This window comes from Danio rerio, chromosome 7, assembly GCF_049306965.1.
Source record: "Danio rerio strain Tuebingen ecotype United States chromosome 7, GRCz12tu, whole genome shotgun sequence".
NCBI lineage: Eukaryota > Metazoa > Chordata > Actinopteri > Cypriniformes > Danionidae > Danio > Danio rerio.
In genome coordinates this window covers 26,845,459-26,862,350 of record NC_133182.1, presented here as the reverse complement: position 1 = coordinate 26,862,350, position 16,892 = coordinate 26,845,459, and the positions used below count along the sequence as shown (strand labels likewise).

At 34.9% G+C, this 16,892-nt stretch overlaps 2 protein-coding genes across 4 annotated transcripts in view; one reads left to right on the top strand and one right to left on the bottom strand.

Moving 5' to 3' along the window:
* ext2 (exostosin glycosyltransferase 2) overlaps positions 1-12,243 on the bottom strand; it is a 43,464-nt gene extending 31,221 nt beyond the window's left edge. The window contains exons 1-8 of one of the 3 annotated variants that reach the window (XM_073906521.1): positions 12,078-12,243; positions 9,543-9,961; positions 9,100-9,438; positions 6,727-6,950; positions 6,149-6,238; positions 3,658-3,774; positions 3,379-3,574; positions 482-621 (exon numbers count right to left, since the gene is read on the bottom strand). In XM_073906521.1, coding sequence (XP_073762622.1) covers positions 482-621; positions 3,379-3,574; positions 3,658-3,774; positions 6,149-6,238; positions 6,727-6,950; positions 9,100-9,414 — 1,082 coding nt within the window. In that variant the 5' untranslated portion in view covers positions 9,415-9,438; positions 9,543-9,961; positions 12,078-12,243. 3 annotated transcript variants of the gene reach the window in all.
* Positions 12,244-12,438: 195 nt separating this feature from the next.
* On the top strand, positions 12,439-15,386 carry si:ch211-107p11.3. The gene is given in 5 exon segments (NM_001386565.1): positions 12,439-12,914; positions 12,985-13,055; positions 14,354-14,539; positions 14,622-14,680; positions 14,794-15,386. Coding segments are annotated over 5 exon segments (642 nt in total). The 5' UTR covers positions 12,439-12,753; the 3' UTR covers positions 14,959-15,386.
* The last annotated feature ends 1,506 nt before the right edge of the window (positions 15,387-16,892 follow it).

Genomic DNA, 16,892 nt, shown 5'->3' with positions numbered 1-16,892 from the left:
TAAAGACCTATAAACATTATGCATCGGTTTGGTCTTGCTTCCTTTCACTTTCGACACAAAACCAAATATGTTTATGTGTAAATATTGGGTGGTTTTGACAGTTTTGGCTTTAACACGATCAGACATTAAAGATAGCCTAGTCCTGTAATTAGGTGCTGTTTGACAGGCTTTGTAGTGGCGCACATGTATCGCTCTCCTCAGGTGTGTGTATGTGTGTGTGCTCGCAAGAAATGGGGAGGTACATTAGCTATTAATACTTAAGCCAAAATGGTTAAACTAATGTACAATATGAATAAGTGCTGTGTTAATATTTGATGTGAATTTATATGTCGTGTTGTAAAATGTTATGATTCAAATAAATTTCCTGTCAGTATCTACTTTCCTATCATAAGGAATCTTAAAAATAAATAAATAATAACTCATCAAGTGAAGCAAATGGCTCATAGTCACTCATGACTGAAAAAAGCTTTTTGGTGTATACCTTTTCCAGTCCAGCACTTCAGAGAAAGGCAGAATATAAGAATCAGCCATGATGACAGGGACACATCCCGCTTGCAGCACGTCACTGAGCGTGGCTTGGCCTAATCGAGCCCCACGCAGAACCACACAGAATGACGACTCCTACAGAATACACAGGGGACGTATTTGTCATCTTCAATTTTGACACACTCCCAAACCACTTTACTTATGCCATAACCCCAGACAGCAGTGTGAACTAGGTGTGTGGTGTAATTGAAGGGGTTGTAATGAAAGGTGCTCAGATCAGAGTTTAGAAGGGCTTTGTGTTGAAAAGAGGGGGTGATGGCTCTCACAGGGATTTGGCCTCCGCTCCTCCTCACTGTGGAACGTCTCCCAGATGTGCTGCAGCACCCAGCCCAGATGATAAGCATACTTCCTGTCTAGACAGGGCTGGACGGGGAGATGAGCATGGTGGACAGGAACAGCGCTTTGTTTCTATCTCTTACACCCATGGAGAAATGTATTGAGGTGGTGAAGATTGCATCTGGCTGGGTTGCAGATTTAAAGTCTCTTGGAAATTTAGAGGCACACTAGGGTTAATTTGCTGTAGACAGTAGCTATGTTTCAATCAAAAGATGCGATGTAAATGTATGCGTGACACAGTATTATAGCATAAAAGACGTGCAAATAAAGCAGCACTTCCATCCCAGTAGTCAAAGAGAACAAAATCGTCACTTCCTGATTATCTGGCGTCAAATATTAACAGTAAAAACGCAATTTGCTGCGGTAGGAGAAGCTGTGTCAATCTTTTTTTTAATTAATAAATGACTTGTGCCTCAGAGGACAATGCTGACACGCAATGAACGTATGGTGGCGTTCGAAGGCGTGAGATGCGGAGAACAGGCGGTTTTGGAGGTTATTAGTAACATAATAACATTAATACTGAGATGGTTAAGTTGTTTTAGAATGATCAAAACAACATTTCCGTTGTTTCACAATGTGCTCAGCCTGCTGGTTTGTCCATTTACACACATTTTAATCACCACATGATCTCTTATAACAAATTAACATGACCTTTCTTAATGTGCATACTGGAATTTGTTCGATTTGGTGGAATTTGTTTCCATCACAGTTTAAGCACATCTTTTCTTATCGAATAAAAAGTTTATCCTATTCGGTTATGCGCATGTTTTTGTAAGCATTTTCAAAACTTATGCACATCTTGACATTTCCATTAACCCTTTTTTTTATTTGCATATCCAAAATGTGCATAAAAATAGGTGGATGAAAATGTAGCCTGTGATGTGGGATCATTAAGGAGTAAATTCAGTGCAGGGTGTAGAACACTTTTAGTCATCAGAGAGTTTAACTATTGTTTTGACTTAAAGAAGACGGGAGTCAAGTTGTTACATGCAAAATAAATAAATAAACATTATTTTAAAAAATATGTATACTTATTTGTAATCCGTGCATTAGGTCTTAGTGACAGTAACCCCGTAAACATGCTGTAAACTGTGTCAAAATTAATCAAACAACAAAAAGCTCTAATAAAATTAGTTACTGATCTTGACGGAATTACTGTAGATTAAGCTTAAACAAAAATTTACCTAGAAATGTTAAGATTGAGCAATATAAATTTACATTAGATTATTTGATTTTTATCATTACATTTGACCCACCTAATATAAGGTTTTTGCTATTAGTAAATTGACCTAAATAAACGTTTATAATTTATATTAATTAAGCTAGTAGTGTTTGCTCTTAATTTAAAAAAATGGTATTTAAATTGTTAGTCATAATAAGCTCAAGTTACATGGGTAAAAACAAAGACCAGAGAATACACAAGACGTGTCACTCATTTAGTCTTGAATGGGGAAAAGTGTAATGGTCAATATGGCAAATAAAGCCCCACCTACTAGTACAGTAGCCAATCATTGATCGATATAGACTTATGTTTTGATGGTCAACAAACACACATTAATCTCAACGAACACTTGCTTTACAGACGTAAAAAATATTTTCAAATAAAGCTTGAAATCTCTACTTTAAATGAAGTTTGTGCACTTGAAATCAAAAGTTTTTTGAATTTGTAATCTGTATGAAACACGAGGTACAGTCTTGTCAAATGCAAATCACATGACAGCAACTACTCAAACTTGACAGCAACTCTTTGTTTAGATTCACCATCTAGACCAAGCTGTGAATTACTTCAGAAGAGCAGCACGATCGGATGAGACATTATTAAGAGGATGATAATGTGTAGAACGGCCATAAATGAGGTTGGTGTTGTGATCGGTTTCCTTTCGAGTGCACATGCACATTAGCTTGGGCAACATGAAACTATGTTATATTTGTTTGATTCAGACATTTAGAAACTAAACTTATGAGACAGTTGTTGTTTCATTTTGTTGGTGATTTCAAATATGTAATGTAATTGTAAGCTTGGCAAACAGTTTTGGAGAATTGAAAAGGTTTGCCCATTGAGAAAGAATGCCCGAGCATACTGCCCGAAAGGTGTTTCAAAGATGGCCACCGAGTGAAATGACTTGCCTTAAAGGGACTTTGGTCCAAAACAACAACCAAAAACAAAACAACCATTGTAATTTATTTATATTATTTTAATACTTTTTTTTTTAATTTGGGGCTAAATCATTCTAACATGTGAAATATGCTGCCTACAACTATGTGGACACATTCATTGTACATATCGCTGTCAATTTTACATTGTCCTGTTTTTTTGGGAGTATGCTGTTGTAATTTGTTCTGACTGTATTTTGCACTGCCGTTGTAGTTGCACTGTCTGGAGCCAGCACCTAAGCTTTTCACTCAACATAGCACACGTGCTGCTGATGATGTGACAATAAAAGTGATTTGACTTGATTTGATTTACATGCAAGCTGAATGTTGAGACACACCAACCTGTAAAATTTGTGGGTAGTCGTACACCTGTCCTTTATAGCAGCGCTTTCTAACCGAGGTCAAACCCTGAGAGAGATTACTGCATTTGTCTAACAGGAGCAGGGCCTCCCCATTCTCATCCTTCAGCCTTTCCAGTTCCACACGGTATTCCCTATGAATGGCTGTCTGAGATGACAGAATGAAGTAGCGCCGAGGACTGGAAGAAAAACATTTTATGAGATGCCATTTTGCATTTTTACATAAAAAACAATTGGCCAGCGTCAATGAGCAGGATCTCACCCGGGTTGCCTCTCAGGAAGGTCCACCTCAGCAGATAAAGGGCTATACACAGGTATGCTGACATCATAACCTTGTCTGTAGGTCCATGTGGAGAAGCCTCCCCCAGCCAGCAGGGCTCTGTGGGAAAAAAAACAACCCAATGTAGATGACAACGCTGTCAGCGCGAGCATCTGCAAAAGGCACTGAAGATAAAACACATCCCCAATCTGGTTTTACATGACTAATGTGCGAACATGCCACTCCGGAGCATTTAACAGAGTTGCTTTTGCGTCCTGGTTCTACAACGAGTCTATAAAACTTCAAACGACGCTCGGTTTGAGGGAACGAAGTGAGTATTGGGAGAGCTGCAAATATGGCCATGCAACATACACTGTCTTTTTATCTCACCCCACACATATGCGCATACGGGCAGCTGGTTCTGATGAGGCTGCACTCCAAATGGAGCACAGCTGGATGAGCCCAGGAAATTCCCTACAGCTCCAGATAAGTGTTCATCATTTCAGGGCTTTCTACTACACAAAAACTCACCTTTTCCACCCAAAGCAAAAGATCAGCCAAGTAACAGGGCTGAGAAACATGGACTATGTTGCAGTAAATGCCACAAGATTATATTTGTCGACTTGCTTTAGGCGGTTGTGTGTTCTTCCTTTTCATGACCTCTTTCACTGGATCTTTGAACTCACCAGGTAGATTTACAACGATATAGACAAACATACACATTACGATTTTATATATAAAATTACGATTATGTATGTATATATGTATATATGTGTATATATATATATATATATATATATATATATATATATATATATATATATATATATATATATATATATATATATATATATATATATATATATATATATATATATATATATATATAAAACAATTCTGAACAGTCAAAAGCGATAAATCTTTGACAATGATTTGTGTTAATGATCGGCATTTATAATATGTACTGCAATAATTTAATACGAGACTGATGATAATAATACAGATCTAGAATGACTGTGGACAACCATGAGTTCAAGCTACTCTATTTTACAGGAATAAAGTAGAGAAACAATTCTTTATCAAAGATAAATGTATCAATGTAAAAGATAATGTATATAGATAATGATGAGCAGTGCATTTAAAGCCCAAAGTGACATTGCAGTTCTGCAAGGTCAAACATAGAGACACACTGCCCTCAGCTGGCAGACAACACATACATTACAACAGGGCTGCTCAATCCTGTTCCTTGAAATCTACCTTCCTGCAAAACACAGCTCTCACCCTGATCAAACACACCTGAACCAATTAATTAGGACCTGAACAGCACTTGATAATTACAGGAAGGTGTGCTTGAAATGGGTAGCAACTGAAATCTACAGGAAGGTAGATCTCCAGGAACAGGATTGAGCACCCCTGCATTACAATATCGAATCAGATATTAGCCATTAATTTAAACTATTTAAACCTCAGACTGTTTTTCTGAAGTGCATTGTATTAAATGCATGTTTTAGTACAATTTAAATGATATTAATGTGAACAATTAATGTCTCAGAATTACAAAATCAAATTAGGAAAGGGATTTTTTTAAAGATATAGTCATAAGCTCATGTAATAGATAAGTTTTAGTTGCTGTTCTAATGTTGTAGTATACTGGCATTCCATTTGGTATTGGGAAGACCATTTCACCACCAAGCAACGGTAAATGAAAAGGAAGGGGATTTTGAGCCTTTCTGTGATGGTATCACGAAATCAAGTCCAAATTTAACTTAATAAAAAACGTCGTTTTAGCTGTATGATGAACACAGCTGAAAGTGCAAATGAAACTTATTCTTTCTGGAAAGCTAGTACATTAATGATTTAACACTAACTTACTAAATTGTGGGATAAGTAAAAATTTGTGGTTAGGTCATTAGTTCCAGTCTGCAAGTATTGTAGTTTTGTCATGTTAAATAATAAGATGGTAACATACAGTAATTGTGTCAAATGCATGTTTTTGTACAATTTAAATGATATTAAATATAAACAATTATGTCTGAAAACTATAAAATTAAATTATCAGTTACTTTAGTCTAGGTTTTAAATTTGTTTATTGTTTGGACTACATTTGGTTATTACCACTGAAACCGCAAATGCAAACTAATCTGTCTGCAAAGGTAGTAAAAGTTTGAAATTTTTTAACAGTAACTTACTGAATTGTGGGATTGGTACAGTTTATTAGGTTAGGTCATTTGTTCTAGTCTGCAAGTATTGTAGTTTTGCCATGTTAAATAATCAGATGGTAAAATAATACATTCAAGAAAAACTTTTTGATAACTGATCAAAGAAAATGTTTTTTCTAAGGAAATTCTCATTTTTGGTTAAAGTTCGTTGTTTTTTGACACACAGTTTGACAATGTAATATAAAACATTTCATTTTCATTCAATTAACCTCAAACATTTGAATCGCAGTTTACATTTAACATATTATCAAATGTTACCTTCTACTTAATCTCACCTGTCTCTTGGCACATCCAGAGCTGTATTGTAGTCAGGAGGTCCTCCAGGAAGCATATTAAACAGCAGGTGGTTCATGCCTTTGTCCCACCTGAAGAAGTATGAATAAACATGCTTAATGTTTATATTGAAACAGTCTGTTATGATTTACAGTAAAATTTGTAACTAATACTGCACATTCCTAAAGCTTATTCTTAAAGGGGTAGTGCACTCAAAAATTTTAATTAACTCATCATTTACTTACAATCTTTTAGTTGTAAAAACTGTATGAGTTTCTGTCATCTGTTAAACACAACAGAAAATATTTTGAAGAATGCTGAAGGCAAAAAAAATTACTATGACATGAAAGCAATGGGTCCCAGCAAACAGCACATTTCAAAAGATCTTTTTTGTGTTCAACAGAAAAAAAAAAGAAACTCAAATAGGTTTTGAACAAGTGAAGGGTAAGCGATGAAAGAACATTCGTTTTTGGGTGAACTAACCCTTGAATAAAAAAAAAGTAGAGAGTGGAAGATGTCAATGCACTTTAAAGCAGAAGCAGGTAGCGATTTGCAGACACTAAAGGATAAACAGTTCTACCTAGGCAGCATGGCCAGTGCCTGAGCAGTTTCTCGAATACGCAGAGAGTTCTGATTCAGCACATCAATAGAAGGTACAAACAGACACGCTCTGGACACATCATCAGTGTAGAAGTCACTGTCCGAGATGGCGCTCAGCAGGTCATTGTATTCTCGAGACAGGCCAGTGCTACTGATGGGCACTCCTACTTCATCCACAAACCTCTGAAGTGGATAGATGTACACCTGAGTAGAAACAAACAACCACACCGTTATATACTAATGCACTTCTAGTGAAATCATAGAATAAAACTTGTGTGGCTATAATATTGAAATAATATAATAATTGAATATGTATATATACTTTCCAACCATAAATGCTCATATTGCACTAGCTCTGCAACATAGGTCCAAGAACTAAAGGGCATGCAACATGATATTTATATGTGAAGTCATAGATGCAACTTGCAGAGCTCCTCTAAGACTTGTTTTTCTCTTAAACTTTCATTTCTTTTTGACTAAAGAAAGAGACATGAACATCTTGAGTGACACAGGGGTGAGAAAATGATCAGGAAATATTCATTCTGGAGTAACATTGCTTTTAAGCAAACTACTGTATGACAGGCCACAATACATAAAGTGTTAAATTGCTATTATCAGATGCTTTCCTAAAGGTGCATGTTTTTGATCTGCATTTCTGTGGGGTTACCGAAGGATTGATAAGGTTAATAAAAACCCTCTCCCATATTTTGAATTTGGACTTACTGTACATTGATTTGGCAGATGATTTGACCCAAAACAGCTAACATATAAGAGTAAAATCAGCACTTAAAAATCACCAGAGCAGCAAAATGCATTTGCCATGACAAGTCTGAGTTAGTCAGCATTTTTTTTCACTATTATTGAGTCCTTTGGAGTATTTGTAAAAAAAAGTGTCTGCTACATTTTCACTGCATGGTTCAAGTGACCCAATTGCGATTTTTTTTCTCCCATGTAGCACAGATCAGATATGGTCCATGTTCTTGTAAGCAGGAAAAAAAAGTAGTCATAATACATGGCCTTGATCTTCAGGCCTTGCTCATATGTGAAAATTTATCCAAAAACAATCGAATGTTTCCCTCATATCTGGAGTCTAAGTTGGATGGAAATTTTACTCGGCCAATGCGAGTAAAAGAAAGGTAACGAATGACGTAAACTCTGATGCTTTCACTTCGGAACAAAGTTCTACACAAGCATTAATATAATAATAATAATAATAATGCATTTTATTTAAAAGCACTTTTCTTGAAACTTAAGGTCACTGTACAGAACAGCAAGAACAGTCAGTTCAAATAAAAACACCATAAAAGTCAATACAACACAATACAAATTTTAAAAAGCGCAGTTGAGTTAAAGAGAGTAGGCTGTTCTAAACAGATGTGTTTTGAGTTTGGATTTAAATTTTAAAAGAGAGTTTAGATTACGGAGATCAGGAGGAAGTGAATTTTAAAGCTAAGGAGCAGAGTGGCTGAAGGCTCTGCTTACCCTGGTGGCGGACAGGGAGAACAGTGAGGCGAATAGAAGAAGAAGACCTGAGTGTTCAGTAAGGTGTGGCGATATGAAAACGACTAGTAAGGTATGGAGGAGCAAGATAGTTGATGGCTTTAAAAATGAGAAGTATTATTTTATTATTAATTCTGAAAAAGATCCAACAACTTAAGTCTAAAATACAAGGAGAAAAAAAAAAGCTTTTATATTGTCATGTAGCACAAGTTAATGGATTTAAGCACGTAAACGAGAGAGAGCGAGTGCAACATCTGTTGTGCAAACATATAGACTAATAGAGCTAAAATTGCATAGACCACATGCATAAAGCATGCCTTGGAAACGACATTAAAATGCCTACTGGTTTAAAAAATCTTGATTGAAAGAAGATGGCCAAATAAGCGGTCAGTCAGCGCCTGCTCTTTATTTCTTTGCATGTGCAGTGCAAATGCAGACAAAAGATGATGTAAGTGGGTCGTCAAAAAAAACAAAAAAAACGGATGCAGTCACAAAATTGAATTTAGCAACAAGATCTGCAGTGTAAATACAGCCTGATAGAGGAAAGAGTATGTTTCCTTATGAGTGATTGCCAAGCCCACTCACCTGTGTGAAGCACAGCCAGGATTGCTCAGAAACATGGAGTGTTTATTGTTTATTATAGTGTCTGATGCATAGGGAGAGGAAAGATTGTGTCTCTCACAGGTGGCTTGTTTATTTAGTGTGCATCGTGAGCTGATTCCGAATGTTCACTAACATGATGTTTCAAATTTGCAAATGCTACTGCAAGTTTTCTTAATTAAAAGATGCACAGGGATGACATCCAGCAAACAAGTTTAAAAATTAGATAAGACATTCTCTGTTTGTGCATTACCTTGATTTTGTTCTTAGGATTATATCCACAGCGATAAACATCAAAGCAGGTGTGCATCCGGCAGCTCAGGTCACCCCTCCCAGGAATAGGACTGTTCACAGGAATCCTGACCAAAGGAGCATCGTGCACACTGCGGCGGTCCAGACTCCATTCGGCTGAAGACTCAATGGAGTGAGGCCAGAACTGGAACATCCCTGTTGCGATCAATCCCAGCAAGACCACAGAGAAGAGGGTGATGTAGTAGATCCGGTGTTTAGTCTTCATGCGGGGTATGAGAGCAGGGCCCCGTGAACCGTACTTCCCTGATGCACACATGATGAGCCTGTCCAGACAAAACCACTGCGAAAGGACACAAAATAGCCCCTCAGAATACACTAACAGCACTGATGTACTGTATATGAACATATGTCAGAGAATATCATTAAATGTTCTCAAGGACATACATGATTTTAATAAATTAATTAAAGCTGCAAGCAGCGATGATAGGGACCTCGCACCCGGGCTCACCGCCCCCGGTGGCCTCAGGATGACAGAGAACAGCGAACAATATTAATTTTGGCCGATATATATAAACAACCTGAGAAAATCACACATTTATGCCAAACTTTCTCCTGTCAGCAGGTGGTGCTATGACTGTGACTCAAGATTGGCATGTAGATACCTTCAGTAGAGGAATTTTATCAACCATGTAAAGTTTCAAGCAGTTCAGACATTCTGTGGCTGAGTTATGAGCCAAACTTATTGTTGCCAGCAGGTGGCGCTATGACTGTGACTCAATATTGGCATGTTGATGTCTTCAGAGGCGGAATTCAATCAACCATGTGAAGCTTCAAGCAGATCAGACATTGTGCGGACAAAACCACTGCGAAACGACACAAAAGAGCGTCTCAGAATGCATTAACAGCACTGATGTACTGTATATGAACATATGTCAGAGAATATCATTAAATGTTCTCAAGGACATACATGATTTTAATAAATTAACTAGCTATATGCTTGATTTAAGTGATTTCAGAAATTAAATATAAACATGTTGTTACTGATTGTTTAAATTACAGTTTATTATATATTTGATCCAACTAATTGAATGGAATTTATAATGCAGTTAATCCATCAAGTTGAAATCAATTTATTATGATAATTATAATCAAGGATTAATACAAAAAATATATATAAAATAATAAAAATACTAAAAAATAAATGAATTACTTCATTCTAATTTATGAAATCTGAAAAATTTAAATCTGATTCATTTATTCAGTTCTACTTATTTCATGTTTTGTATGATCGTTCTAATTCTGATTTTATAACTGATGAGTCCAAAAATTTTTTAATTACTTTCATTGCTTGTTGAAATTCTGATATGATATATGGTTGAACAGTCTAATGAAATTATTCTCATTATGATTAATCCTAGGTCTGCACGATATTGGAAAATCCAATATTGCAATTTTTTTTATATTGCGATATATATTGCGATATGAATACATTTTCACCAGATATCTCTATTTGGAAAAAATATATAAATGTTAGATCTGTTGGGATGATTCAGCAATGGGAATGCATCTCCATAGAATCTAATAAATAATCTATACATTTTTTGGAGTCCCCTGACACATTTACACTGTGGTTTGTGCTATTTGCAGTGCATTTCTGTATTTGCATCTGTTAGGAGTATTTTCATGCACATGTTTAGTCAGAGAAAAATTCATGTTTACTATTTGCATCTCCATAAAAACCAATAAACAATCTATAAATTTTTTGGGGTCTTCCAACAAATTTTCATTGTGACCTGTGCTATTTGCAGAGCATTTCTATAGTGAGAATTTATGCATAACAATCTATAAACACACTCAAGAAAAAGATACAGTTGAAATAAAGTGTTTTATCACTTTACGAGTCTGACAGTATTCAAGTACAGTGACTGAAAGATAAAATTAAAAATAATTCAATAAAATTAATCATAGTTAAGGTCACAAATGGTACAAGTTCTTATACCTTAATGCTTTTAAAAATCATAATACAATCACGGTAATCAAAAACACAAGCAAATGATAAATTATTATACAAACTTAACATCACATATCCTGCGATCTCATTAAAGCGAATAATTACAATTGCAATATCAATGCGGAACCGATATATTGTGCAGCCCTAATTGATCCCAAATTAAAAGAATACAATAGTAATTCATTGTGTATTTTCAAGTTATTCCTACCTGAAAGTACTTGAATTAATCTGCTCTAGTAATTCTCCGTTTTCTGTGAAAATACAATTATAGAATTCTAAACTTATCAACTAACTTTTTCTACAACTATATACTCTACTACAATATACCACAGTTTGCTGTATTAAAAATTTAAGTATACTACAGTATTTCTAGTTTATCAGTTGAGTAGTTAATACTGCAGTATGCAGTAGCATTCTTTAACAACGTGTTTTAAAAACTAAAATACATACAGTATAATACACGATTCTATAGTATGCTTCAAAAGCACTTTTGTATTTATTTACTATGAATTACTATAGGATTTATTCATGTGGGATTTCATCAGAATTTCTAGACTGATTACATGACGGACTATTCTAACGTTAACGTTAATTGTTCTTTAGATAACTGCAGAAACTATTCACAATGAAATTACATGACTGTTCGTTCAAAAACGAATTGTCAATCAAAGTTATCAACTAACTTTAAATCAATCAATCAATGTTATTATGTGTTAACGTTGCAAATATTCTATAGTAAGTTAATGGTCAACCTAACAGTTACGAATAATTCATTAATGCAATTTTTTGCTATTTACTTATGCCAAAATCCACTTATCTCTATATGGTTCATCTTTAGTAATAAAACCAGGCCGTATTTGACCATCCTAAACAAAATAAGTCCTTTCCTGAGTTGAATACAATTCCAAAACACACTCGCTAACGATAGCAGACAGGCTACGTTAGCCCTCATAAAAACATGAACTAACCTTCACGATGTCCAGCTTACGGCCTCAAACTTCAGCACGCCGCAAACATTATTTCATTTGTCGTTCCAGTATGGTGAATATTTAAGTTGAATGTTATTTATCATCCCACAACACATTCCTTACACTAAAAGGACAGCTGACAGGAAAGAAGAGATTTGTCTGTCCTTCGTGTATATTAACGCACGGATTTCTTGTCACTTGGGTTGCGTCGCGCCATCTGCTGTAGAGGAAGAACGAATGTAATCAATGACTGTGTCTTAAAACCTACAGAGCCACCTATATAGACAGCATGTTTGGTACGACAATACTTTGCTTCGCTGTCTAGATAGCTAGCTCGTTCGGTTATTTTACACACAACCACAAACAACAGCTATCATCTCACCGATTCAGCCACCATTTTTTCATACGGCGTAAATAACTTAAAAGTCTACTATTGTACATTATTTCGAATATTAGAGCAACCTTTTCTATAAGCCTAATGTTTTTAAGCAAGAAACAGGCATCTGGGTCCCGTTCTTCGACCGTGGTTTAACAAAGCCCGAATTAGTTCGCATAGCCCGGGTTGAGCTAGCTCGAGTCCGTACCTGAAATGGGGTTTCGGTCCACATCTCGGATTTAGGTTTCAGACTATTTACAAACAGACTGTTGTTTATTCTAACAAAAAGTCAAGATGAACATGGCTAAGCAGCGTGCTGCTTATTTCAGTGCTGCTGAATTGCAACTTTTAATGGAAGGATATGACGAAGTTAGACATTTAATAAAAACCAAAGGGAATACTATAGCGGCTGCAAGACTCCGTCAGGATGCGTGGCGAAAAATAGCCAGCAAACTAAATGCGTAAGTACAATTAATTTTTAATTACAACAATTCCGCTCCGCTGTTCTTCAATCCTACATTTTAATGGCAGATCCAATCCTTTGGGACCAAGACGAACGTGGCAGCAGGTGAAGACGAAATACAAGAACGTCGTTCAAAGTGGTTAGTCACTTTTTTGAGAGGTTTAAAATTGTTAAGATTAATCTACCTTGTTGTGGTTTAAGTTCCATAAACATTATAATGAGGGGAAATTTTAAAATTATATTGTAAAAATGTTAATTGTTAATCAGGAATTGCATATTCTGTTTCTTTTTCTCAGTAAGATATATTATGTACTTCATTATTGGCAGTACTTTATTTTACAGACCAGTTCCTCGTGTACATTAAATGTGCTACTTATTATTATAATTGCACTGGTTAATACCTAGATTCTCAGCATATCACAACGTACATCTCGTATGGCATGTGGATTAAAAACAAATGTTCATTATTCCTTAACTGCCCCACCAGGAAGAAAATAACATCCCAACACATCCCATAATTTCTAAAAATACCAGCCTCTATCTAAAATGTCAGTTTATGGTAAAAGTACCAGGAATTAATACATATAGTGTGAGAAATCTGAAAATTTGAAGTGTAAGACCATTTTATTTAAAAATATAATCAAAATAAAACAAATTGAATACTAAATCATAATTTCTTTTTTAGTATGCCTTTAAATATTTCAGATTCTCATAGGGGTATGCAAGAGGTACATACATTAGGAGCACATACAAAGAGAACAAAACAACAACAAAAAAAAGATGAAAAAACAAAAAAAACAACATCAATACTCTCAGGTGCACATGTTTGCATGTACAGTATGTGTGCGTGAGTGCATGTAAAGGTAAACAGGTGAACATGTCAGAGTACACACATAAGAGAAAGAGAAAATAAAAGATACATATCATAAAACAGCATGCATAACAGTCAATAAATGAAGCAAATAACTTAGAAATAAAACATAGATAGAAAGAGACCAATCAGTGGTGAGAGACAAGAAAGTAATGTAATGATAGTAATGTTAACAGTAAAAAGAAAAAAGGGCAACCGTAATAATAACACTGATAACTATTGTTTTTCTTTCTTTTTTTTTTGTACAATAAAACCAATGTGTAGTGCAACAGGATTATGTTTGTTTGATTTTTTTTATAAACCTACAATGCTGTAAAGTGCAAGCCATTATTTAGGACAGTCATTCTTTAAATGACACTCATTATTTAAAAGAGTCAAAACTTAGTCAACCATTTGGTAGAGATGGCAGTTACTTTAAAATTATTATCATCAACCTTTTCCTTGTTTTTCTGTGCAATCTTTTGTAGACCTTTAGCACCCTCTAGTGGGCCTCTTTTAATTTAATAAAAATTAAGAGCTTTAAATGTTTGTTTTTATTATTAACTCCATGAATACGTATAATTTAGCAAACAAGAGAAAGGCTGCATTGAAGAAGATGGGATTGGTCCAAACAAAAGAGGAGTACATAGATGAAGAGGAGCCACCAATAGAGAACAATGTAGACGGTCCTATCATAGAGAGCATAGTTGGTGGCTGCAGCTCTGATCCAGGAGATATGCCTGATATGCCTGGCTGCAGCAGTTATGTCAAAGGTATATGTGCACCACAACCTTCAGTTGTCTTCATTAATTGACCCTGCTGTAAATATACATCATTGACACAACCTCATTTCAGTGATTGAGCATGGAATTACCCTGATTCAACCACCGTTATCAGATGAAGAGCAGGACTCTGTGAGTTTGCTGCTGTTTAATTTTAAAATCATTGAATATTGCTGATTAGTAAATAAATAATATAATATTTAACACACAATACATGATAAATAACTAATGCTGTCTTTTTAAAGGAACCTGTGGAAGATGTAAAGACTTTATACAAGAAGTATCTCCAAACAGAGATCAACAACAGAAAGCAGGAAATGGCATACAGAGCCTTGAAAATGCAAAAGGTGGAGAAGGAAATACAGTTGTTGGACAGAAAGTTGGATGTAAGCGTAACTGTGGACTTTTGAATATGAATCATCAGAAGGAATGATGTGTACCCTTTAAACTTTTTTGATGTTTGAATAAATATTTCCTTAGTTCAGATCAGTTGTGAAAACTGATAAATGAGAAGATTCTTAGTTTTCTATGCGGTTAATTTCTGCAGTTTTAGGAAATTAGTGATTAGTCAAAGGTATTGTGAAATGTAATTAAACTGAACAGGATGGAACTGCAGCTTTATATGGATCAAGTGCTATATGTCACATTTTTGTGACCACATCAAATGAAATCTACAGAAGTGATTTTATATACACTGAAATTCTTAGATCTAAGTGTAGACTGCTGTTGTTAATGACTTTTGATGTCAAATATGAATGAAATGTTTTAACCTGCAAAAAATGGCATTCAATGTAAAGGTCCAAACTTTGATTTTGCATTAAATAAATATAAATAATACACTAAAATATCTATGTTTTTGTAATGTACAAAGTGTTTGCTGTATTACATTAAAACTAAGTGGTATTGTTTTTCTTATGCATTGAAATAACCAGGGGACTTTTGGCCCAGATATTCGGTTTGTTAGAGTTCTTTCATAGTAACAGCATCTAGAGGGCATTTTGAAATCATTATAAAACTGACATCATCAGAGGGCACCATGAGGACAGTGTGGTGCTACAGAAGGTGAGTTTATTGCTTTTAAATATGTCACAGTGTGAGAAACTAGAGAAGTATAATACAACATACTTGAGTAAACTCACAAAAACAACTTTATTGATGATTTTATTTTAAATAAGTCATTGTTGATTAATAAATATATTTTTATTATTATATGATTATTGTTAGTAATTGTGTTATCTTTATTTGTCAAGAGCATGGTTTAATATATTTGGCCTTGATAGCCTGCAATTTAAGCCAAAGTCATTCAGGGTAATACAAAATCTCCAGTGTTTTCACCATGCACGTCAAGATTTTGGCAAATACGATGTGATCCTGTATTAACATCTATGTTGATCCTGAAACATAATTTTTGTTCAAAAAAATAATCCTACTTTCTATTTCTAAACCCAACCATAACTGTAAAATACTCCCAAAATCAGAGAGGAATAATAATTGGATAGCAATCATGTAGAAGTGCATAAACCTTGAAGTCTTGAAAACTTGACATATACAGTAAACATATCCCATACAGTAAACATCCTAGGATCAACATAGATGTCAATCCTAAAACTTGTCCTACTTGGTGAAATAAGGTTGGCGTTTTCACCACAGTGTCATCCGTTACACTGAATGACATTGTACAGTAAATGTATATGTTACAATATTCACACCGTATTTACATTTAATTTAAAATATTTTAATGCAATTTAGTATTTATAAGTATTATTTGCGTTATTGACTTAAGCAAATTTAATTGTGAACCAAAGCAAATAGCCTAATATGACTATGCAAAACAAATTTAACAAATAGCCTAAATTTCCAGAAAAAGAATAGGAAAAAGCATATTCCTATTTAAGCCCTTCTCCACTTTACATCAATGATAAATAACAGTCCATAACAATAACGATTTGTGTTATTGATTTATTTAGATGTCTGCAAACAAAGGCAGGGTTGCTAGGCATCGGCAAAAGGTTAATGCAGTAGCTAAAGCGGCACTCATAGCAAGGAGACGGAAAGGGTATTGAGGATTGCAATTCTCAATAGCGAGGAAGACATTAAGGCAAATCTCCACCAAAATACTTAGGAAATATTTCATTTTTGTTGGCACAAGTGATCATAATTATTAACACAATTTATATATGTCACCAATTATATTTATGTCTATTATAATGTTAATAGGTTATATGTCATAAGCATCGAAATCTACATTTCAGCTAGCAGAAGAGAAAGCTGCTTTGGGCGCCAATCATCCATAAGGAATTTATCTGAGGCTGAGAAAAGACGAAAACAACCCTGCTGAAAAATC